General features: G+C 45.6%; 1 protein-coding gene across 4 annotated transcripts in view; it reads right to left on the bottom strand.

Annotated features, from left to right (window-relative positions):
* Positions 1-23,905, bottom strand: part of HDLBP (high density lipoprotein binding protein) — a 109,503-nt gene that overhangs the window by 29,918 nt on the left and 55,680 nt on the right. For all 4 annotated transcript variants that reach the window (XM_030575997.1, XM_030576001.1, XM_030576000.1 and 1 more), the window contains exons 2-19: positions 23,044-23,111; positions 21,629-21,741; positions 13,509-13,663; positions 12,532-12,747; positions 10,561-10,767; positions 9,172-9,387; positions 8,118-8,324; positions 7,706-7,813; positions 6,920-7,024; positions 6,295-6,373; positions 5,429-5,568; positions 4,628-4,732; positions 4,318-4,431; positions 3,808-3,894; positions 3,513-3,644; positions 2,033-2,251; positions 685-906; positions 152-370 (exon numbers count right to left, since the gene is read on the bottom strand). In XM_030575997.1, the coding sequence (XP_030431857.1) occupies positions 152-370; positions 685-906; positions 2,033-2,251; positions 3,513-3,644; positions 3,808-3,894; positions 4,318-4,431; positions 4,628-4,732; positions 5,429-5,568; positions 6,295-6,373; positions 6,920-7,024; positions 7,706-7,813; positions 8,118-8,324; positions 9,172-9,387; positions 10,561-10,767; positions 12,532-12,747; positions 13,509-13,663; positions 21,629-21,704 (2,607 nt within the window). In that variant the 5' untranslated portion in view covers positions 21,705-21,741; positions 23,044-23,111. The remainder of the gene's footprint in view (positions 1-151; positions 371-684; positions 907-2,032; positions 2,252-3,512; positions 3,645-3,807; positions 3,895-4,317; positions 4,432-4,627; positions 4,733-5,428; positions 5,569-6,294; positions 6,374-6,919; positions 7,025-7,705; positions 7,814-8,117; positions 8,325-9,171; positions 9,388-10,560; positions 10,768-12,531; positions 12,748-13,508; positions 13,664-21,628; positions 21,742-23,043; positions 23,112-23,905) is intronic.

Here is a 23,905-nt window from a genome sequence, read left to right as displayed (position 1 = left end):
CAGGTCAGAGACTAGGCAAAAACAAGACCCTCCACATTACATGGAGCAGGGGATTTTTTGGGGGGGAAGGAGTGGTGGTACAGAAAAGGGACTTGTGACACACGTAAGAAATGGCTGCTTCTCATTAAAACAAGCCTGCTGGGACACACACCAGGTCCTCAATGATCTCCAGGATGCGTTTCTTGGCTGCCTCCACACAGTCCTTTGCTCCCTTGAGGGTGACCTTGTCACTCTGGGTGCCAGAGCGGGGGAAACTGACCATCACACCGCCGTATTCATCAGCAATCTCACGGAGAACCTGCCCTCTCCGGATTACAAAGTGTCGGTGGTGCTTGGGGTCCACCAGCATGGACTCCTCAACCACATTATCCTGTGGAGAGGAGACATTACATAGTGGTGTTTATTCATTGCACTCTACTTCTGGATTAGAAAAATCTTTCATAGCTCACAACATGGGAAATGCCTCTACAGTGAGCACAACCCACATCTCTAATGATAAACATGCATATCTTAATTCCTGAGCCCTACCAGGGCCTCTCAAATATACATGTCATCCATATCCAGGGCCAAGCAGTTCCTCCCAACTGACAAGTTAGCACTTGCTACCACCTATGCTGCAGAGAAACACACATGGGAAATGTGGATAGAAAGACAGAAGAAGTGAATGGAGGAAGCCTCCCTCACCAGGTTCTTGATGAGTGCCTCCAACTCCTTCTGAGCCTCCTTGACAGCCCCCTCAGTCCCCATGATGGTAATCAGCTCCTGATCTTTGTCTTCAGAGGTTGGGAAGATGATGCGGGCCCCTGTGTTATCACGCACCTTGCGGATATTGCCACCACCTTTGCCAATCAGGAATTTGTGGTACTCTGGCTTGGCACGAAGGTCCACTGTGTAACTCTTAGTTTGCTAATGGAGGTCAGCCCCCCCAAGAGAACAAAGCACAAATGAGTACTCAAGAGTACATGCAAACACAATTATTTCACCATCAGAATATATGGAGAAACTTGCGGAATAAGTTTGTGTACATGCACATTTGGCTAAGCGTGACTAGTGTTACAGCCTAGAAATCCAATATTTCAAAGTAAAAGCAAACTAGAAGCATTCTGATATCTGCAAGATCAGAGATGTTACTTCACATTCTCTAGGCATCAGAATGTTTGCACCAGGAGAACTTGCATTTGGGAGGATGTCACCTTACTTCTGATATGCCACAACGCAATCCAGTAAGAATGCAGCAGGATTAAAATGGTACTGAGAGCAGTCGGGAGCAGGACCAAGTGAGCCAGAGAACTGTTCATTCACACGATGGGCCAGACCCATAGCAGGATAAGCCAGTTTCACGCCACTGGCCAGCTATGCAAGCTTACTGCACCTGTGTCTCTGGCCCATAACATGACAGTACACAGCACTTTCACCAGGCAGCCATTTCCAGGAAAGTTTTGCCAAAAAATAAATAAAGTGGCCAGTCATGCATCTTAGAGTAACGTCCTGTCACTTGAGACCCTAATACATCTGTAATTATATCAAGGCATGTGAAAATATAATGCCACTCATTTGGAATCGGCAGACATGGGCTAAGGCCACAAAGGAGGGAGGAGTGAAGGAAAGTTGCCTCTCTCTGAGTTTAACTAACTCTGGTCACATCAGTGTGTTTCAATTCCAAGTGGGAGTTGGGGGGTTGGGGGGAAGAGGGCTGGAAGAGACATTTCTGTTCTTTCATCCTGACTCAAAGAAGCATTTGAGCAGAGGGCAAACCAAACAAAGGGGTTAAGTCACTTTGCTGGCAAAAGAGCTAGTTCTTTTACTAATTCGAAAACCACCAGGATTATGGCCTCTTGTCTTGGGAGTGGTGGTACCAGCGTTCCGAATGCGTTTACAGTATGAGTATAACGACCCAAATGACAGGGCCCCCTTATATTATCCACCTCACCCAGCACCTCCTTGTGGTAAGGCACACAGTGGAGGATTGATCATACATTAAGGGAGAAGAGACTGGTTGGATCTGATCTGTCTACCTATTTGCAGGGCTCACCTTCTCCTCTGCCAGGTGCAGCAACTGTTTCTTGGCTTTCTCCACATCCTGAGCAGGGCCCCTGATGGTGACTGTATCGCTGCCAGAGCCCTCTGTGGGAAAGTGGATGTGGACCCCACCACACTCCTCCATGATCGAGCGAATGAAGCGACCTTTGGCACCGATGAGGGAGTTGTGGAGCTTTGAGGGGATGGAGACCTCAACCTCTGTGATGTCAGCCTAGGAGAAGGAGCCAGGGCATTAAGATTGGATTGTATGGCAAGCTGTTGGGAGGAGACTGTTGAGGTAAGGAGGAAGCAGTCCCAGGCAGTGTGTTCCTTTTCTGCTGATATCAGAATACTGAGATTATTGGGATTTCAGTACTGGGAGATGACCACACAACCGCTTATTAAAAAACAAAATCTGAGCAGAGGATCTGGGATATCTGCCAAGCAGCAGCTGGATGTGCCAGCACATGCCAGTTTCCCAGCACAGTAACTGGCACTGGGAAAAGTATTATACACACCCCCCCACGGCGCTGTTACCATTTGGGCACAAAGAAGAGCTGAAAGAAGCATCATCATCTACTAAAAAAGATAAATGAATAATGTATATTCAAAAAGATTCTGGTCAGAAGTATTGGCTGCTTTCATGAAAACCTCCACATGGAGACAAGTGGCTGCAATACATAACACTGGAAATTGTATCCTGGACTTGTCTTTCCTAGATGTTCTCAGGATTAGGCATGTAGATTTCTTTGCCTACTTTGGTGACCTGACAAAGCTTGCTATGTTTTGAGGACACAATTCAAATTTGGTGGTCCTCAATTATCTGGAGGAGATTGGTCTCAAATTAAAGCCAACTTCTGTATTAAACATTATTCTATTAAGCAGTTCAGTTGCTAGCACTGTAAGCATTCAGAATCTGAACAAAAAAGTTTTTTTAAAGTTTCCTGAGTTCAGCTGTCTTTAATACAGCATTTTTAGTATCAGCTCTCAGGATTTGCAACCTAGCAAGTTGGATACGGAGGCCTGACTAAAGAAACTGCCAAGACAATTAGGCATAAAAGACAAGAACCTCTTGGGAAAGGACCATAAGTATCTTTTGCTGAGAAGTTGGGCAGTTTGATCTTAAAGCATGCTAACATTCAAGCCATGAACTCAACACATAAGAGTCTGGATTCTTTAAGTTTAACTACCTCCTGTATAATTAGTTTGCATCGTTTTTGTGTATTTAAAGGTGACATCAAGTCACCTATGTTTTGTCAGGCCTCTGTGCTCCATTTATAACACCTTAAATTAACCAGCAAAGAGAGTCCTGTGGCACCTTATAGACTAACAGACGTTTTGGAGCATGAGCTTTTGTGGGTGAATGCCCACTTCATTGGACGCTCCAAAAATGTCTGTTAATCTATAAGGTACCACAGGACTCTTTGCTGCTTTTACAGATCCAGACTAACATGGCTACCCCTCTGATACTTAAATTAACCAGTTCCTGTTACCAGCTCTTTTTGGATGGAGAGAATTCGGTGGCGAGCGGCTTCACAATTTGCTCTCTTGCCAGTGATGATGATTGTCTCCGAGTTGCTGTTCTCTGCTGGGAGATCAATCTTCGTGTTGCTTTCCTCACGGATCTGCAGTAAGAAACAAAATACATGTTTGAGGTTGAGCATGCAGGAGGAAGTTCTGGAAGGTTAAGTTTTACTTCACCACCAAACAGGTAGGATTGATGAGTGGAAGGTAGTTGAAGGCAGAGAGAACAAAGGAACTTTGTAGAACATTTGAGGGCAATGTCACCTTTTTGATGTTGGCACCTCCTTTCCCAATGATGTTCTTGTGGAATTGTTTGAAGATGGGAACAGAAATAGAAAAGCTGTTTTCAACCTTACAAAGAGAAAGAATAGAATTAATTAGCTGAGGAGATGACGTCACACCAACAAGCTTGGTCATGCCTCACCCTTTCTGTTTCTGTTAGGATTTCTTAAAACACCTGGAAAAGATCCTCTGTTTACCATTCTGCCTAGAAGATGCCTGACTGCTGATGAGAGAAGGTCAGAAAAGTAAATTAACTCAAAACAGACTGAAGCTATGTTTGGGAGGTGATCCAGTAGCTCCAGGATAACTGAGTGAGAAGGGGAAGAGCTGTCCCTTCATTACTAAACATCAGCACAATGCAGGTGTCTCACCCATCTGCTGTACATTCCAAGGTTTCAGACAAAGCTCAAGTGTGATGTTAGCACAGAGTTATCCTCTGTCCCAAAACGAAAGACTGGGAGGTGGAGAAGACAACACAGGAAGCTATCATACCAGGTCTGCCACCATCCTCTGCATGTACTTTGTGCATTTTTCCACCTCGTTCTTGGGTCCTCTAAGTTGGACAATGTCGCTCTTGTGTGCTGGGTCTGGGAAGTTGATGATAACCTGCAAGAGGTGGTCACTTAACAGCAGAATCACGTAACACGCAAAGGTGTGATTGGCATAGCACAGCACAATTCCTCTGTCCCAAGAATCAGTAACCCTTCAGTAGAAAGGGTCTGTGAGTTAAAGAACATTCTTGCTAAGGAGGGACAGAGTCACACACAGATTGCAAATTGCAGCTTGCTAGGAGAAGCCTTACCTCTGGGAATTTATCTCTGATTTCCCGGATCCGCTCACCCTTCTGCCCAATGATGGTTCGATGGAATCTCTGCTCAATAATTAGGTCCTTGGTACGTTCGTTTTCCTGAGAACATATCAATGAAAATTAGGTTTTCATCAGGATGAGTTCCATGCCCTTTATTTACTTCATTTTGCTGAATGGCAACTGATCAGGCAGTTACGTCTTTCAGATAGCGCTAGTCTAGCATAGAAGATGAGTTACTTTTCCCTAAAGCTGAAAAGGAGACTCAAACACCCATAGACAGACATTAAATTTACTCTGCTTCCAGCAAGAATACAGTATGGTATACAAGTGCTGGTTGTGGGGAAAGGCCACCTTTGCTCTAATTCCAGAAGTAGTCATAAGAAACGGTATAGACCAGGGGTTGGCAACCTCTGGCATGCGGCTCGCCAGGGTAAGCACCTTGGTTGGCCGGGCCAGTTTGCTTTATCTGCCGCGTCAGCAGGTTCGGCCAACTGCAGCTCCCACTGGCCATGGTTTGCCACCCGAGGCCAATGGGAGAGGCAGGAAGCCGTGGCCAGCACATCCCTCACCCATGTTGCTTCCCACCACCCCCATTGGCCCAGGACAGCGAACCACGGCCAGTGGGAGCCGTGGTTCACTGAACCTGCCAATGTGGCAGGTAAACGAACTAGCCCGGCCTGCCAGGATGCTTATCCTGGCGAGTCGCATGCCAGAGGCTGCCGACCCCTGGTATAGACACATTGCCAATGAGGTCTCTGTTAGTCAAAGTCAATTCCGTGGTGCTTTCTTGCTCACCATACGTGAAGCAAGTTCCAGCAGCTCTTTCTTGGCCTGGTGGACACCTTGAGGATCTCCTTCAATTCTGATCAGGTTGCTCTTCTCATTGTCTGGAGGGATACGCACAGATACCTTGTACTGGTCCTTGATCCTGTTAACTGCAAGACAAGGATTCTGCTGAAACTCATCCATTCTGTCACACCTACCAGTGCAAGACTGGAATCAACCAGGTGTCATTACAGCAGCTCTCTTATATAGGGATTACCTGAACCCTAGGCCAGCCTCTCCAAAAGAGAGTAGGGGGGAAGGAGAAGAGGGAGATTTTTAAAAAGAGGTAGTGAGGTAAAGCTTTTCCACCTGGGAGCTCAGCAAAAACAGGATTTTCTATTGCACAATAGAACCTACAAGAACAGGCAGCACAGTGTCTACAGATACAAGGAATGCAGCATCTACCACTTTTATTCCTGGAACAGCTTTAATCAGATGTTCCTTCTGCAGGCACAAATAGGCATGAACTTAAGAGTCTACCCTCCAGGTCCATCTTTCCAGATAATTTTTTCTATTAGTTAAACCTGTCCTCTTGAGTTAACTCTCCACCCTGATCTGGAGGGAGGCCCCTCATCTTGGATGAAGAGGTTTCACACCCATATAATCCTCCAGGACAACTTCAAGAGAGTTAAAATAAGTCTAGTAGTTTGCTCCTCATCTAATGTTCCTTGAGCGAATAGCCCTTTTGAGAAGCTGCTGATCAGTGTAAAGACAACAACATGTGATATTAACACTGCCCGTGGAAATTCAGCCACTGTCTAATGGAGATTAAGGAGATGGATAAAATACAGCTGTCAGAGTACATTACATTGCCCATAAAAAGGCATCTCACTCACTATTGGCTCCATTCTTTCCAATGAGGTGTCGGTGAAACTTGTGGTCAACATTGATCTCCACATAATCCATCCGGATGATCTGCAAAGAGCAGTGCAGGGTTAGGCAGACTGCAGAGTACTAGTTCTTGTATCTGTTGTCCATAATAATTGAATATCAATGCTAGCCCTTTGACAACTAACCACAAACACTCCTACTGCTGCTGAGTTGAACAGCATCATCAAGTTACTCTGGTCTGTACTATTAATGTCCAGTGTGTGAAACACTAAGCCCCCATGCAATCTCCCCAGTCCTAAAGTGAAAGCCTTCTCTTGTGCAGCTACCACCACCTGGAAGAGTCTTCTTGTATTGCATCAACACCACTCCCTCTCTTAGTAAGTCATAAGGCAAATTACTGAGGGTCAGAGAGACAGAAGATGCTTCATGATGAAGGCTTTAATTTCAGCTCATTGTACGTGTCTAGACAGCCCGCTTTTTGTCAAATCCCTGTCCCCCATCTGGGGGTATAATGTTTATAAAAGAGGATATGCAAGTTAGCCCTTGTTTCTTGTTACTGCCATCTCCGCATTCTTACTTTTACAATAGTTCAGAGCCTTACCCCACTGAAGCTACAACATGCCAACTCACCAGATCCTTGACCATGACCTCAATCTGTTCCTGAGCCACATTCACGTCCTCTGTTGGTCCCTCAAGGGTGATTTTATCTTCCCCTTCAGTGAACTCGATATGAACCTTTAAACAAGACAAGGAATGCCGTAAGAGCTTCAAGACATGTAACCCAGATCAATGCTGCTGGCCATGACAAAGCCATCCATCTCTGCTGCTGAGGGCTTTGTTTCTCTTCCACTTAGAGAGCACATAAGTTGCATGTTATCCTTTGCTTATTTTTATGAAGCGACAACCACCTATATCAAAGGCCACATGGTTGAGTGTCTAGAGCAGGTGCCCTGGGTTCTACTCCTGACTCCCACAGTGACTTTGGGCACCTCACTCCACCTATGATCTCCATTTTACAGATGGTGAAAAAAAAAAAAAAGCCAAACGAACACACTAGCTTACTGACCCTTTGAACAGCACCATACAGAGATGCAATTACTACACCTGGCGGTTGTTTAATAAGAATTGCACAAACTTTCATATGAAGAGTTCAGCCTGTCTTATTGATTATTTGAACCTATATAAAATGGAGATATTCTGAAGGGAAAAGTGGCATTACTGAGCCCAACTGCAAGAGCATCTTGTAAAGGATGCTCTCTTCTCCATTCCCATCCATTTCTAGCGACATTCCTATAGTATTTACCAGAAATCTAGACATCTTTTGAGAGGTTTGGAGAGAAAGAACAGAGACCATCTCTCTAAGGAAAGAGAAAGGAGTTCAGTGGAGTGGGTGAGGCTGCCATGAACTGTCTATACCTTTGGCATCTGCTGAGTGATTTTGGCCAGATTTTGTCCCTTCTTTCCAATGATGAAACGGTGAAGCCAAGAGGGGGCAGAGACTGAGGAGACGGTGAAGCTGTTAGCCTAGGGAAGAGGAAAGACTATGAACGTGAATGACTATGAAGGGACATCACAACATACTCACCATTCAAGGGCTATTGAAGCTTGCATCTCGGCACCAGCCTTGTTAGTACAGAGTTCTCAAGTTAGTTAATTGATATAGAAGAGCACAATGGAGATGCTCATGGCCTCTAGATGCTTGGGGATCCATTCAAATTTATGCCTTTTAGCCAGAGTAGTGCAGAAAGTTGCTTATGGGTTGGGCCCCCTCCCCCCCATCTAAAAGACATCATTTGGCAACTTAAGCTGACATGCTATTTTGCATTACCTTGGCATAGACTTCAGTCAATGCCTGCCCAAGTTTTTCAGGCTCGCCACGCAGTATCACCGTCTCAGAGCTGCTGTCAGTGGGTGGGATCTCGACTGAGACTCCAGTTTTCTCCAGGATCTCCTGCAGGGAATTCCCCTTGGGGCCGATGACATATTTGTGCTGGGACTTTTTCACCTCCACTGCAATGGTCGTAGTCTTTTTTTTCTGTGTGGGGAAGAGGTGTGAGGGCATCAATCACAAGTGGCAGGGAAAGAAAAGGGGGGATGCCACCAGATACAGTAAAACTCTTTGCCCAGAAAGGAGCAGGATAAGGAAGAAAGAATGAACCAGTTGCAGAGTAATCCAAGACAATTTAAAAAAATAATAATAAAATTTAAAGTTGGGCTCTTGCTGGGATCTATGATCAAACGTGGTGCTTACAAGGATTTTGAAGTAAAGCATGCCATCTGCTATTAGATTGTAAACTCTCTGGAGCAAGGACAGCCACACATGCATGCACATATGTATATCGTACCTACCCTGATTCCCAATTGTGTTCTCAAGGTGATACCCAGACTGCAATAAGTACATGAGTTATACAATAGGGATTTCAGCAAAGGTTAAGTACTCGGCCTCAGCCATGGGGGAGCAGTCCTGCAATTCATAGCTGGAATGTCAATAGCAGCTAATGGAAAGTTAACAGGAGAGACATGTACTCTGCAGCTATCGTAACAAGCCAGCTAGTCTCCAAGCCCCATTTGTCCTGAAACTCCTCCTTCCCTCAGTTTTTTTTTTTTTTTTTTTAAATAAACTTAAATCAGATGCAACTCCTTGTGGCAGGCTGACCACAGAAGAAATTTTAGAAGCTGAACATTCAATACCTCACACCGCCACAAGACCTACTTTTCTCCAACAGCAGATGGGCACATGGCTGAACAGGTCCAACAGACATAAAACTTTTTTGGGAAGGGTAACAAAAATGGGTAAACAAGAGGAGAATATGGTGGGTAACATAACATAGGGAGGAAGAGGCAGCTATGAATGTGAGAGATTCTCTTTAGAGCACCCATACCTTCTCCTCGTAGATCTTCTTAATACGAGCTACAGCTTGGGCCAGCTGCTCCTTTTCACCTGTGAAGACTATCTCGGTCTTGTTGACGCTGGGTGGTGGAATGTTGATGCGCGTCCCTGTCTCCTGCATGATCTCACTCACCAGCTTGTTGAAAGGGCCAGCAATGAAGGGATGGTACACTTTATCCACATCCAGTCTCTCCACTGCACGCTTATCCTTCACAAAGGCAAAACAAGCCAGATTATTCACAGAGCTTCATGGGTATGTTGTAGGTAAAGTGTGCTGGAAAGTCCCCACTCTGGAGAGCAGAGTTCTCAAGTATGACTTCTTACCTCTCTACAAGAGTGCCCTATACTCCTGGATAAAAGTATCCCTCGTGTTCATAATCCTTTTAAAATCTACCCCTTAAATCAGGGGTAGGCAACCTATGGCACATGTGCCAAAGGCAGCACGGGAACTGATTTTCAGTGACACTCACTGCCCGGGTCCTGTCCACCGGTCTGGGGGGCTCTGCATTTTAATTTAATTTTAAAAGGAAGCTTCTTAAACATTTTAAAAACCTTATTTACTTTATATACAACAATAGTTTAGTTATACTTGTAGAAAGAGCCCTTCTGAAAACGTTAAAATGTATGACTGGCACGCGAGACCTTAAATTAGAGTGAATAAATGAAGACTCGGTGCACCACTTCTGAAAGGTTGCTGACCCCTGCTTTAAATCTTCAGCTTCTGTAAGAGTCTTACTACCTCTATCAGGGGTCGGCAACCTTTCAGAAGTGCTGTGCTGAGTCTTCATTTATTCACTCTAATTTAAGGTCTCGCGTGCCAGTCATACATTTTAACGTTTTCAGAAGGGCTCTTTCTACAAGTATAACTAAACTATTGTTGTATATAAAGTAAATAAGGTTTTTAAAATGTTTAAGAAGCTTCCTTTAAAGTTAAAATTAAAATGCAGAGCCCTCCCGGACCGGTGGCCAGGCCCTGGGCAGTGTGAGTGCCACTGAAAATCAGCTCGCATGCCGCCTTTGGAACACATGCCATAGGTTGCCTACCCCTGACCTATATCACGACAACATTCCCATCCATGAAACCCCTCCTCCTTTCACCTGGCACCTATAGCATTTTTCACCCAAGGATCTCATAACATTTTAAAATGGTAATACCCCATTTTTGTAGAAACAGAAAGGTGGAGGAACGGAGCCAGTGGCACTCACGGCTTGACGCCAGGGCTCCTGACTTCTAGAGTTGCACTTTGACCATCAAACACAACACTGTCTCTCCACTGAACTATGGTCCTTTGTACAATGAGGCTGCACCATCTTGTGCGACAGCATACATCTATCTACCTGTTCCCGGGAGGCAGGAAAGATGAAGGCACCACTCAGATACCTGCTCAGCGGAGATCAGCAAGATCTCATGTCGGGCCTTCTCTATCCCTTCCTTAGTGCCAGTGATCTTGATCTGGTTGCTGGGGTCATCTGGGCGGGGGATCTGGATTTTGGTTGCAGTTTTGAGCTCCAGGTCCTGCAGCTTCTCGCCATTCTTGCCAATGACAAAGCGATGATGCTCCTTGGGAATGGCAACTGTCGCTGAAGCCTGCAACACAGGAACCAAAACACTGGAATGAGTACTCGTCTGTCATGGTTAGAAACAGAAGACCCTGAGCGGCAACTAACTTGGATGGTGTTACAGAACAAGACAAGTCCCCTTAGCCAGGGCTATGTTCTGTCTCAGGAATAAGACACTGATTATTTCCCTCTGTGGAGCCTTATTACCAACAAAAATGAAAAAGATTAATTGCTTTCCTCACCCAAATAGCAGTATTTTGAGTTAATTTAGATCTTGTATGAGATACAAGGAAGCAAGGTCTGGAGACTGAAGTCCCCTAGCTGCTGATGGCAAGGTCCCCTAGATACACCATAGGAACGAGCAGCACAAGCAACTTCGTACTGCAGCTACAGTTTAGAGAGACTGCCTCGAGGGCAAGTGTTGATTCAGACTTTTGGCCTCTGCTGCTAAGGTTGCCAAGACCTTAGCATGTGGGCACTTGTTCATTAGGAATTCAATCAAGACCACATATTTCACAGAGAGCAGACAGCTATTAGATGGTAACCTTTGCTCACTACTGAAGTGGTACGTTTGAACATGTGCTCTACTAGCAAAAGGCACTGTTCCTGGTGTCATCCCAGTACTATAGAGGTTACTTTTTCAGAACCTACTCTCTGAATCTGCCATTAAGGGTTACGTATGTGCTTGGGAATATTGCCTTCTCTTGTATATCCCATCACTTCCGTTTTAACCTTTTTGCTATCTTGGTGGCTTATGATACTATTGGATCTCTTGATGCCAGTTCATGTATATTAAGACTTTAAAGTTACACACACGAAAAAGTCAGGGCAAAAAGAAAAAAACAAACAAACAAAAAACACAAAAAACCTTAGCGGTGTAGCCTATAAACAACTTGGGCTTCAACTCTACTGCCTGCTACCTTTGTTTTATTTTTTTTGATTAAAAACAAGAGATACAGGGATGAAGAAGGGGTGGACAAAGGCACTGTGCAAGTGTGATAGGAAACCTTAGCCTGATGTCCCCAAATGTGCTATATTCAAGCAAAAAGTGCTCTCCTACAGCAACTCCCAGATGTGCCCCATTGTAGAGCTTGTATCATTGTTTACCATCTGGTTGGGTGCAACGTGTGGGTGGAAAGGTACTGTTGTGGTGTGTACATTAGTGTTGTTATCAATGGCAACTGCCTCTGCTGGAAATGCATTTGAGACACCTTAACGGCAAGTCAAAAGTGAGCTGAGAGATATTAAAAAAATAGAAAGAAAGCCTTGATAATACTTTTGTCCTCAGGACAGATTATAAAAATATGCCGCAGTAAGAGGAGAATAACAATTGCATCTATGGGTTTCTGGTAACTCAAGTCCCACTTGTAAGCTATGTCATCAGAAACCCCGATTGTATTACTATCTAGTAACTCCTCTCCTTCACCTCCCCCATTTATCTGTATGTATATACTACATTAACAGTTAGCCATCTCCCAGGAAATACCAGCTTCTTGTGAGGGGTCTGCAGTCTCTCCAGGTGCAATGTCTTGTTTGTATAGCAGATGTTGCAGGGATCTTCCTGGGGAGGAGTTTACACCATGGCCTGTAATTAGCTTTGAACCCTCTTTCAAGCCTGGTCTCCATCCCGATTCATCATTTGTGCATTTTGAAAGAGGCAAGGCAAAACTAGATTAGTCATCTAATTACAACTCTTCAGTTTATGAGCACCCACACCCAGAGGCCTCCAAGCAGCAGGGCACCTTGTTGGAGGAGCAAAGACAAGTAGAAGAGAACAGTTAGATACACTCACCTGTGTCTGAAGCCGAGCGACAATCTCCTTCCGAGCTTTCATGACTGCTTCCAGCTTGCCAGAGACCATGATCGAAAGGCCCTGGTCCTTTGCAAGAGAAAGCTCCAGATGAGCTCCAGTCTTCTGCATGATGTCCAGGCAGATCTTGGCCTGCTCTCCTTCTCCAAACTGGTTCATGTCCTTGTATTTCCTTTCCTCCAGCGGTACATGAAACACCTGATCAACAAATATAACAGGTGAGGCGAGGGCAGACTATTCAGCATGACACAGGCTATTAAGTTATATGGACAAGCCCTACTGCTTAGACTACAAGTTGGGTTACTACACTGGATCTTTGCCCTTCACAAAATTAAGACACTCATGCAGTAGGCTGAGCCATCAGTTCTTGGAAGTTTTAATAAGATGTTTTATTTATGCCACAGGAATCTTCTGCATGTCAGCATTATATGCTTTCAGAGGAAGGTGCAAGAACCCCACAGCAGGCAGATGTGGGATAGAATGAGACCTTTCTGGGAACAGACTAACACCCCAACCCTCGTTAGAGATGAACTTAAGCCCTGAAGAATGAGCTTTTATATCCTTTCCAAGTTTTAGTATTAGGTATTAGAACCTGGGATATTCTTGTCCATTCTCAGGATTACCAATACTATTTATGAAATGAGGGTATATGGACAAGAATAAGACTCTTTTAGCTAGCTCCTCTTCCACTGAAAACTGTCACAGGAATGCTGGGCATACTACTCTCTGCAAGCAGCACCCTTTGGTTTAACCCTCTTGGCATATCACTTTCACCTGCAGTACTTCCTCTCCTTGTACCCTGGGTCACTGGAGAGGAAGAAACCAGTCTCCACCCTCCCTCAGCATACTACCTAATGAGTTCTTAAGGGATGCTCATCTGTATTCTTTTTGGAATGGGGAGGAGATACACTGTTGCGGGGGGAAGGATGGGGGAGATGAGAAGTTTGGCTTCCACCAACCTGAGTGATGATAGAAGCCTTGATCGGTCGAATTTTGCTCCAGGCACCAGCTGGTTCCTGGGCAGTTTCCAAACATGCAGCTTTCTCAGGGAGTGGAGGAAAGGCATCCTTATAAGTTGGAGGGTCATTTTCCTCTTCAGAGTTTAAAGCTGCAACTGCAGTGAGGCAAACAATACAAAGTTTTAATTGCCAGCAATTCTCCCATTCATGCCCATTGCAGATGTCTATTTAAGTAGGGTTGAGGGAAGCAGGTTGTGCATGATTAGGTTTACTACTGCAGTGCCCAAGGACCAGCCCAGAACAGGGTACAAAGAGAGAAGTCCCAGCCCCAAAGAGATTACAGTCTAAATAGACATGACAAACACAAGGTGGGGGGAAAGAGCAAAACACACCAGCAGAGTGAAAAAAGTGATGGCAACAAACTGCACATTAGTGCTACAATATGCATTTATTTAAGGTGGGTTCAGTTAAGAGGGGGATCAGCTATATGCAAAGAAAAGTAAAGAGGATGAGGCAGACAGGGCAAGGGAGAGGAAGGTAGGAGGGTCAAGTCTGGAGTCAAGCTGAGGTGAAGAGACTGAGGGAGATGGAGGGTTGGAGCAAACAGAGCAGAGAAAGTCCAGCAAAATCCTGGATATTGGGCAAGGGGCCGGGGGGAGCTCAGGTATGATCCACTAGGGAACTAGAAAGAGCTCTAGGTACACTGGACCAAGTTAAGACCTGTTGTGAAGTAGATGCAACTCTTCTCAAGTTAGAGTTGGCCCACTGTGTTGAAAGGATGGGAGACAGAGTCCATCAGTAGCTTCTCCTACATAGCTGTGGCCATGAAAACCTGTGTGTGTGTGGCAGGAAAGAGCACCCGGTGCCTGACCCTGCTACTAAAAGAGCAAGTACTCCCTCATCACTGTGTGTTGCTCTCCCAGATACACCCTTGTTATAACCTTATTCCCAGATTCTGGACCTTAGCGTCCAAAATTTGGGGGTTAGCATGAAAACCTCCAAGCTTAGTTACCAGCTTGGACCTGGTACTGCTGCCACCACCCAAAAAATTAGAGTGTTTTGGGGCACTCTGGTCCCCCTGAAAAACCTTCCCTGGGGACCACAAGACCCAAATCCCTTGAGTCTCACAACAAAGGGAAATAATCCTGATTCCCTTCCCCCCTCCAGGTGCTCCTGGAGAGATACACAGACACAAGCTCTGTGAAACTACGCAGAGTGAGTCCCCCTCTCCGTTCCCAATCCTGGAACAAAAGCACTTTCCTCTTCACCCAGAGGAAATGCAAAATCAGGCTAGCAATCCAACACACAGCTTTCCCCTGATTTCTTCCTCCCAACAATTCCCTGGTGAGTACAGACTTAATTTCCCTGAAGTAAAGAAAAACTCCAACAGGTCTTAAAAGAAAACTTTATATAAAAAAGAAAGAAAAAATACAAAATGTTCTCTCTGTATTAAGATGATACAACACAGGGTCAATTGCTTAAAAGAATATTGAATAAACAGCCTTATTCAAAAAGAATACAAATCAAAGCATTTCCAGCACTTATATTCATGCAAATACCAAAGAAAAGAAACCATATAACTTACTATCTGATCTCTTTGTCCTTACACTTAGAAACAGAAGACTAGAAAATAGAACTACTTCTCCAAAGCTCAGAGGAAACAGGCAGACAGACAAAAGACTCAGAGACACACTTCCCTCCACCCAAGGTTGAAAAAATCCGGTTTCCTGATTGGTTCTCTGGTCAGGTGTTTCAGGTGAAAGAGACATTAACCCTTAGCTATCTGTTTATGACACGCCCCCCAAATTGCAGACAGTGGGGAAGCTCACTGGCGGCAATTTCCTTCTAGAACTTGAAAATAAACAGATTAATACAACACATGCACCTTTACATATACTACTAAGTATATAACTAACAGACTTTTACATGTTAAGAACACTTTTTAACTACTGGATTCTGGGAAACTCTCACGGGAGAGTGCATCAGCAACTTTGTTAGAAGCTCCTGTGATGTGTTGAATTTCAAAATCAAAATCTTGGAGAGCTAAACTCCACCGAAGAAGTTTCTTGTTGTTGCCCTTGGCAGTATGAAGCCACTTTAGTGCAGCATGGTCAGTTTGTAGTTGGAACCGCCGTCCCCAAACATATGGGCGTAGCTTTTCCAGGGCGTACACAATGGCATAGCATTCCTTTTCACTGACTGACCAGTGACTTTCCCTCTCAGACAGTTTCTTGCTGAGAAACACGACAGGATGGAAGTTGTGATCTGTTGCTTCCTGCATGAGCACTGCTCCTATACCACGCTCAGATGCATCTGTGGTTACTAGGAATGGTTTGTCAAAATCCGGGGCCCTGAGTACAGGGTCAGACATGAGCATCGCCTTAAGCTGGGTAAAGGCTTTTTGACACTCATTAGTCCACTTAACGGCATTTGGCTGGGTCTTTTTGGTTAGGTCGGTCAATGGGGCAGCGATTTGGCTGTAGTGTGGTACAAATCGCCTGTAGTATCCGGCCAAGCCTAAGAAGGATTGGACCTGTTTCTTTGACCTTGGGACAGGCCACTTTTGGATAGCATCCACCTTGGCCTGTAGGGGGTTTATGGTTCCTCGACCCACCTGGTGCCCCAGGTAAGTTACTCTGTTTTGGCCTATTTGACACTTTTTGGCCTTAACAGTTAGTCCTGCCTGCCTGATGCGCTCAAAGACCTTTTCCAGGTGGAGTAGGTGTTCGGGCCAGGAGTCTGAAAAAATGGCCACATCATCGAGGTAGGCAACTGCAAATTCTCCCAGTCCAGCTAGTAGACCATCTACCAGCCTCTGGAAGGTGGCGGGTGCATTTCGAAGGCCGAAAGGAAGGACATTGAATTCATACACCCCCGCATGGGTGACGAATGCTGACCTCTCCTTGGCAGGTTCATCTAGCGGTACTTGCCAGTACCCCTTGGTTAAGTCTATTGTAGAGATGAACTGGGCACGTCCCAACTTTTCCAATAGCTCATCAGTACGTGGCATCGGATAGTTGTCCGGACGAGTTACAGCATTTAGCTTACGGTAGTCCACGCAAAAGCGTATTTCCCCATCTGGTTTGGGTACCAGAACCACTGGAGATGCCCATGCACTGGTAGATGGGCGGATTATACCCATCTGTAGCATGTTCTGGATCTCCCGTTCTATAGCAGCTTGGGCATGAGGAGACACCCGGTAGGGTGGGGTTTTGATTGGGTGAGCATTACCTGTATCAATGGAGTGGTATGCCCGTTCAGTCCGTCCTGGGGTGGCTGAGAACAATGGGGCGAAGCTAGTGCACAGCTCCTTGATTTGTTGCCGCTGCAGACGTTCCAGGGTGGTTGAGAGGTTCACCTCTTCCACGCCACCGTCTTTTTTCCCGTCGTAGTAGACACCGTCAGGCCACTCAGCATCATCTCCCTGGACTGTAAACTGACAAACCTGTAAGTCTCTGGAATAGAAAGGCTTGAGAGAATTAACATGGTACACTTTAGGCTTTAGTGAGGAATTGGGAAATGCTATGAGGTAGTTTACAGCTCCCAGGCGCTCTTGGACCGTGAATGGCCCTTCCCATGATGCTTCCATCTTATGGGCCTGTTGCGCCTTCAAGACCATAACCTGGTCTCCTACCTTGAAGGAACGTTCTCTGGCATGTCTGTCATACCAGGCCTTTTGCTCTTCTTGAGCATCCTTTAGGTTCTCTCTAGCAAGGGCTAAAGAGTGTCGGAGGGTGCTTTGTAGGTTGCTTACAAAGTCCAGAATGTTAGTTCCTGGAGAAGGCGTAAACCCCTCCCATTGCTGCTTCACCAACTGTAATGGCCCCTTAACCTCGTGACCATACACAAGTTCAAATGGTGAAAACCCTAAACTGGGATGTGGTACAGCCCTGTAGGCAAACAGCAACTGCTGCAACACTAGGTCCCAATTATTGGAGAATTCGTTGATGAATTTTCTTATCATGGCCCCCAAAGTTCCATTGAACCTTTCCACCAGGCCATTGGTTTGATGGTGGTACGGGGTGGCAACCAAGTGATTCACCCCATGAGTTTCCCACAGTTTTTCCATGGTCCCTGCCAGGAAATTAGACCCTGAATCTGTAAGGATGTCAGAGGGCCAACCTACCCTGGCAAAGATGTCTGTTAGGGCCAGGCACACAGTGTTAGCCCTGGTGTTGCCTAGAGCTACTGCTTCTGGCCATCGGGTAGCAAAGTCCACTAAAGTCAGTACGTACTGCTTTCCTCTGGGCGTCTTTTTTGGGAAAGGGCCCAGAATATCCACAGCTACTCGCTGAAATGGGACCTCAATTATGGGGAGTGGCTGGAGAGGGGCCTTGACCTGGTCTTGAGGCTTACCTACTCTTTGGCATACCTCACAAGACCGGACATACTTGGCAACATCCTTGCCCATCCCCTCCCAGTGGAAGGACTTCCCCAACCGGTCCTTGGTTCTGTTCACCCCAGCATGGCCACTGGGATGATCATGGGCTAAGCTTAAGAGCTTCTCCCGGTACTTAGTTGGGACCACCAACTGTTTTTGCGGCTGCCATTCTTCCCGGTGTCCACCAGAAAGAATTTCCTTGTATAAAAGTCCTTGGTCTATAACAAACCGGGATCGATTTGAAGAGCTGAGAGGCGGTGGGGTGCTCCGTGCCGCCGCCCACGCTTTCTGAAGGCTGTCATCTGCTTCCTGCTCAGCCTGGAACTGTTCCCTTGAGGCTGGGGTCACCAGTTTTTCCTCAGACTGTGGACTTGGGCTTGGTCCCTCTGGAAGCGATGTAGGTGATGGGGTTGTTTCCGTTGCTGGTGAACCGCTCTCCGCTGGTGCACCTGAGGGTATTTCAGGCTCTGGCTGAGCCTTTTGGGTATGGCTGTCTGTTGCTTCTGCCAGTTCTGGCTTGCTGGCGCCCTCTGGCGTTGAGTTTGAAGATGTGGTTGCACTTGCTGGTGCTGGTTGCTGTTCCAGTTCCGGGCCTGGGACTGGAGATGCTGTGGGGGCTGTTTTAGTGGTAGGCATGGAATCCGGGTCCACTGCCTCTGTCTGGGTCTCTGGTAACACAGACGGGGCTTCTGTGGACGGCTCAGGAACAGGAATGGGTCTGGAAGCTTGCCTGGTTTGGCTACGGGTAACCATTCCCACTCTCTTGGCCCGCCTCACCTGGTTGGCCAAGTCTTCCCCCAGTAGCATGGGGATAGGATAATTGTCATAGACTGCAAAAGTCCACATTCCTGACCAGCCTTTGTACTGGACAGGCAGTTCAGCTGTAGGCAAGTCTACAGCTTGTGACATGAAGGGGTAAATTGTAACTTTGGCCTTTGGGTTGATGAATTTGGGGTCAACGAAGGATTGGTGGATAGCTGACACTTGTGCCCCCGTGTCTCTCCACGCAGTAACCTTCTTTCCGCCCACTCTCAAATTTTCCCTTCGCTCCAAGGGTATTTGAGAGGCATCTGGGCCTGGGGATCTTTGGGGTGATGGTGGTGTAATGAATTGCACTCGCATGGTGTTCTTGGGACAGTTGGCCTTGATATGTCCCAGTTCATTACACTTAAAGCATCTTCCATCTGATGGGTCACTGGGCCGAGGTGAGTTACTGGAGACTGGTGAGGTTGAAGAGTAGGGTATCTGTGGCTTTACTTGGGTGGTATGGAGGGTCTTTGGCTGTCCTCGGTTGTAGGGTTTATGGTCTGTGTGCCCCCTGGGGTAATCGTTCCCCTTGACAGTAGCTTTTTTGCTTTCTGCCAGTTCCATCCATTTGGCTCCAATCTCCCCCGCCTCAGCGATAGTTTTGGGATTTCTATCTTGTATGTACCGTGTGATGTCTTCAGGAACACCATCCAAGAACTGCTCCATTTGTATGAGGAGGTTCACTTCTTCCAAGGTTTGAATGTTGTTTCCTGTTAACCAGGCCTCATAGTTTTTTGCAATGTAGTAGGCGTGTTTGGGAAATGACACCTCTGGTTTCCATTTTTGGGTTCTGAAGCGCCGACGGGCATGATCTGGGGTTATCCCCATCCTGTATCTGGCCTTGGTTTGAAAAAGTTTATAGTCATGCATTTGCGGCTTGGGCATTTCAGCTGCCACCTCTGCTAAAGGTCCACTGAGGTGTGGCCTTAATTCTACCATGTACTGGTCTTCGGGGATGCTGTACCCAAGACAGGCTCTTTCAAAATTTTCCAAGAAGGCCTCGGTGTCATCACCTGCCTTGTAGGTGGGAAATTTCCTGTGCTGGGGAGCAATAATTGGCGCCGGGTTGTTAGGGTTGGCTGGCACATGCAGCCCAGCTTTTGCCATCTCCAGTTCATGTTTTCTCTGTTTTTCCTTCTCTTCATTCTCTTTTTGTTGTTTTTCCATTTCTTTTTGGTGCTTTTCCATTTCTCGGCGGTGGGCCACCTCTTCTTCTTCTAGTTTTCTTTTGTGTGCTGCCTCTTGGGCTGCCTGTTCTCTTTGGAAGGCTGCCAGTTTGAGGCTTTCTTCCTTTTCTTTCATCTCCATCTGTCGCCTGTGTTCAGCGTCTTTGATTTGTTCTTCGGCGTCAATCCTTGCCTTAGAAGTCATGGTTCCTGTTTTCTTGTGTTGGGGTGCCCTCCGATGTTTATCTTCTGAACTGCAGGCTCTCTGTTGCCTCCTGAAGTCTGCCTAGCAACAGTGCTTTTTTCCTTTTCTCTCTCTAGCTAATGTTCAATTAAGGGAAACCAGAAAAACCACTTTATTTGCATGCATATAAGTGCTGCTACTTGCCTCCTAATGGGAGGGCTATTGCATGACAAAAGACCCTTAACAGTCTTCTCGCTTAACATGCAAACCACAAACTGCTAGAGAGCAGAAAAAAAAATTCTCTCTGGTTCCCTTTTAAAACCAAACTGTTTCTCTCTGCTAAAAAGCCCTTAGCAGAGAAAAGAAAAATATAATATTCCTACTGGCTTCTGGATTCTGTCTATATCCCGCCGCTGCTACACCATGTTATAACCTTATTCCCAGATTCTGGACCTTAGCGTCCAAAATTTGGGGGTTAGCATGAAAACCTCCAAGCTTAGTTACCAGCTTGGACCTGGTACTGCTGCCACCACCCAAAAAATTAGAGTGTTTTGGGGCACTCTGGTCCCCCTGAAAAACCTTCCCTGGGGACCACAAGACCCAAATCCCTTGAGTCTCACAACAAAGGGAAATAATCCTGATTCCCTTCCCCCCTCCAGGTGCTCCTGGAGAGATACACAGACACAAGCTCTGTGAAACTACGCAGAGTGAGTCCCCCTCTCCGTTCCCAATCCTGGAACAAAAGCACTTTCCTCTTCACCCAGAGGAAATGCAAAATCAGGCTAGCAATCCAACACACAGCTTTCCCCTGATTTCTTCCTCCCAACAATTCCCTGGTGAGTACAGACTTAATTTCCCTGAAGTAAAGAAAAACTCCAACAGGTCTTAAAAGAAAACTTTATATAAAAAAGAAAGAAAAAATACAAAATGTTCTCTCTGTATTAAGATGATACAACACAGGGTCAATTGCTTAAAAGAATATTGAATAAACAGCCTTATTCAAAAAGAATACAAATCAAAGCATTTCCAGCACTTATATTCATGCAAATACCAAAGAAAAGAAACCATATAACTTACTATCTGATCTCTTTGTCCTTACACTTAGAAACAGAAGACTAGAAAATAGAACTACTTCTCCAAAGCTCAGAGGAAACAGGCAGACAGACAAAAGACTCAGAGACACACTTCCCTCCACCCAAGGTTGAAAAAATCCGGTTTCCTGATTGGTTCTCTGGTCAGGTGTTTCAGGTGAAAGAGACATTAACCCTTAGCTATCTGTTTATGACAACCCTATGTACCACTGTTGACACAATCTGCTTAAAAGGAGGATTCTTTGTAGAGGCTGAGAGCCTGATTCTGTCAGGGCATTTATACCTGAGCAAAATAGGTATGAAATACTACTATTCTGCTCTAGGTGGGTAACCATAATCTGATGGCCCATCCATACTGTGAATAAGGAGATCTCTCCTTTGGCTGCCCACAAGTACCCTGCAATTCTGAAGCACTTGTAGGCAGCAGGAGGGACCTTATGTGTGCAGCAAATATCAAATGGGATTTCATAGGAACTTTGTGACCATCCTACCTTTCACCTGTTGCTGAGTCAGGCCGCTGCGGTGTTCAGCGAAGCTCTCCTGGGTCAAAACTGCCACAGAGCTCATTGTCGATTTCCCACCTACACACAATCCGGGTATGCCACTGGGAGAGAGAACGGTGCACTGCTTACCACCAGCATCACCATAACCAAAAACAGGGAGAGGTGGACTTCTCCATGGGCAGAACTTAAGAGATTAGTTTAAAAATTAATTTGGAGTGAAGAAGCCACTGTGTTTACCTGAGAGCTTCCATAAAAGTGAAAACACCTCCCCCATACCATGCTCAGGAAGGAAGCAGTGACTTTAAGAGATTCTTGTCAGTATCAAGGGAAAACCATTTCTCATGTATGTGTGTGTGTGTATACACACACACACACACACACACACACACACACACACACACACAATAAATAAGAGTTCGTTAGTAGAGCCCTGCATGGACAGAAAATTTGTATCCACATTCAATCTGCAAACATGGTCCACGGATATACAGCGAAGATCTGCAGATTTGCAGGGCTCTATTAATTAGCGGCCACACTTCTGCATGGCAGGGAAATGCAAAATCCACTTCCAATAATTTTTTCCTATTTACCAATGGATTTGATTCTGCAGTGACCACAAAGGACAGTGCAGAACTGAGGAAGGTTCTGTATCTTGCCTAGCCACTGCCTCTAGTTTCTACTATGTGGACTCTTGTCCTCTCCCCACTGCTTTCTATGCTTGGAGTACTATCACGGAACAAACATTAGCAACAAATCTAGATATTAAGCATTTAGCCAGGTTCTCTCTCAGATTCATCCTTGGTAATCTGAGTCCTCGCTGCCTTTCATGATCAACTACAGCTCCATCTCACCCCTAGCTTGGCAAGCCAGAATCACTATGACCAACACTCATACAAACTGTGTGAAACTTGCTTCATGAGCAAGATTGGAGTTAAGTCCCTCTCCTGACAAAGAGCCCTGAAAAACAGTTGCTTTAAAGGAGCAAAGCGGTCTACAGCAGCTCCCAGCCTCAAGCTTTTCATTCAATCCAGTAACAGAACGTACTGACCTTAACACAGCCCAACATTCCACATTCTAAACTCAGTGATCAGAGTTCAGAAGAATGGTATGTCCACAGCCCATGCCTACAGAAGAGGGGAACACAAGTAGACTAGCACCTTCTAATCATCCCATCAACATTTATCATTAAGGTGGGTTTTTCGGTTGTTTTTAAATTCAATGACCATACATTGCTCTGATGGGATAAAACTGCAGAAAAGTGCTCTCTAAAGCCCAGGTCCATCATGCAAGAAAGGCCCATAATGACAAAAGATAGCTGTGGGCAGATGGTCACTGCAGAACACTGGTAATTTCTCTTTGCTGAGCAAGTGGCCCAGGAACAGGAAAGTCTAACAGTAACTTACCAGCTAAATGGTCAGTAGCCAGAAAGTCCGTCCTGTTAGCTGCCTGTTTGTCAGCCTGCCAGCTTTTGCTTTATAGAAAGAAAAAACAGTTATTAAATCTGCTCCTAGACAAAAGAAAATATGACACCCCCCCAATCCTGTAGAATTTCAAGAGTGTTGCCTTTACTGTATTTTTTGTTTCAAACTAAGTAAGCCTCTGTGCCATCTCAAACTTGCCCATCATCAAGGAAGCTCCAACACGAACTCACAGATTGCTGCATCACCTCCATATTGTTTAACCACAACCAGAGGGAATCACCAGCACAAAGCTAAATCCCACAGGAAACTTTTTTTGGTTACCCTGCCTACAAAAGCCTATGTAGTGTAAGACTGAAATACAGCAGATTAATAACAGATGTAGGATATGAATTGTAAGTTTCAGGGTTGAAAACCACAGCATTAACAGCAATCCATCTAGTTGGAGGAAACAACCTGAAAAACTGCCAATAAAATTGACAGTTGTCAGAAGTTAGGAATGTAACTGAGTGAAGCCCGGGTGAATCAATGCAGACTCTTCCTCAGAACCCAAGACAGAAAGACATAGCTGCATGCATATAGATGCTGGTTATAAACACACTAGACACTAAACTTGAGTCTTGAAACATATTCTAAATTCCCCTGCCAGGTATACTCACCTTGTCAAGAGAGCTTCCCCTAGAACTTCAGAGATTCTGAAGTTAGCATATAGGCAAACTCAAAAGCTAACATCTAATCATCAGTTGGAGGCACAAGGCCACCTTTTACACGAAGTACTGCAGTCTTCCTTTGAAGAGGCTTTCACTAAGTGTTCCACAAATGACATATCCTAAATCCTTTCCCCACC

The sequence above is a fragment of the Gopherus evgoodei genome, chromosome 9 (genome assembly GCF_007399415.2).
Source record: "Gopherus evgoodei ecotype Sinaloan lineage chromosome 9, rGopEvg1_v1.p, whole genome shotgun sequence".
NCBI lineage: Eukaryota > Metazoa > Chordata > Testudines > Testudinidae > Gopherus > Gopherus evgoodei.
This window is presented reverse-complemented; position numbering and strand designations above follow the sequence as displayed.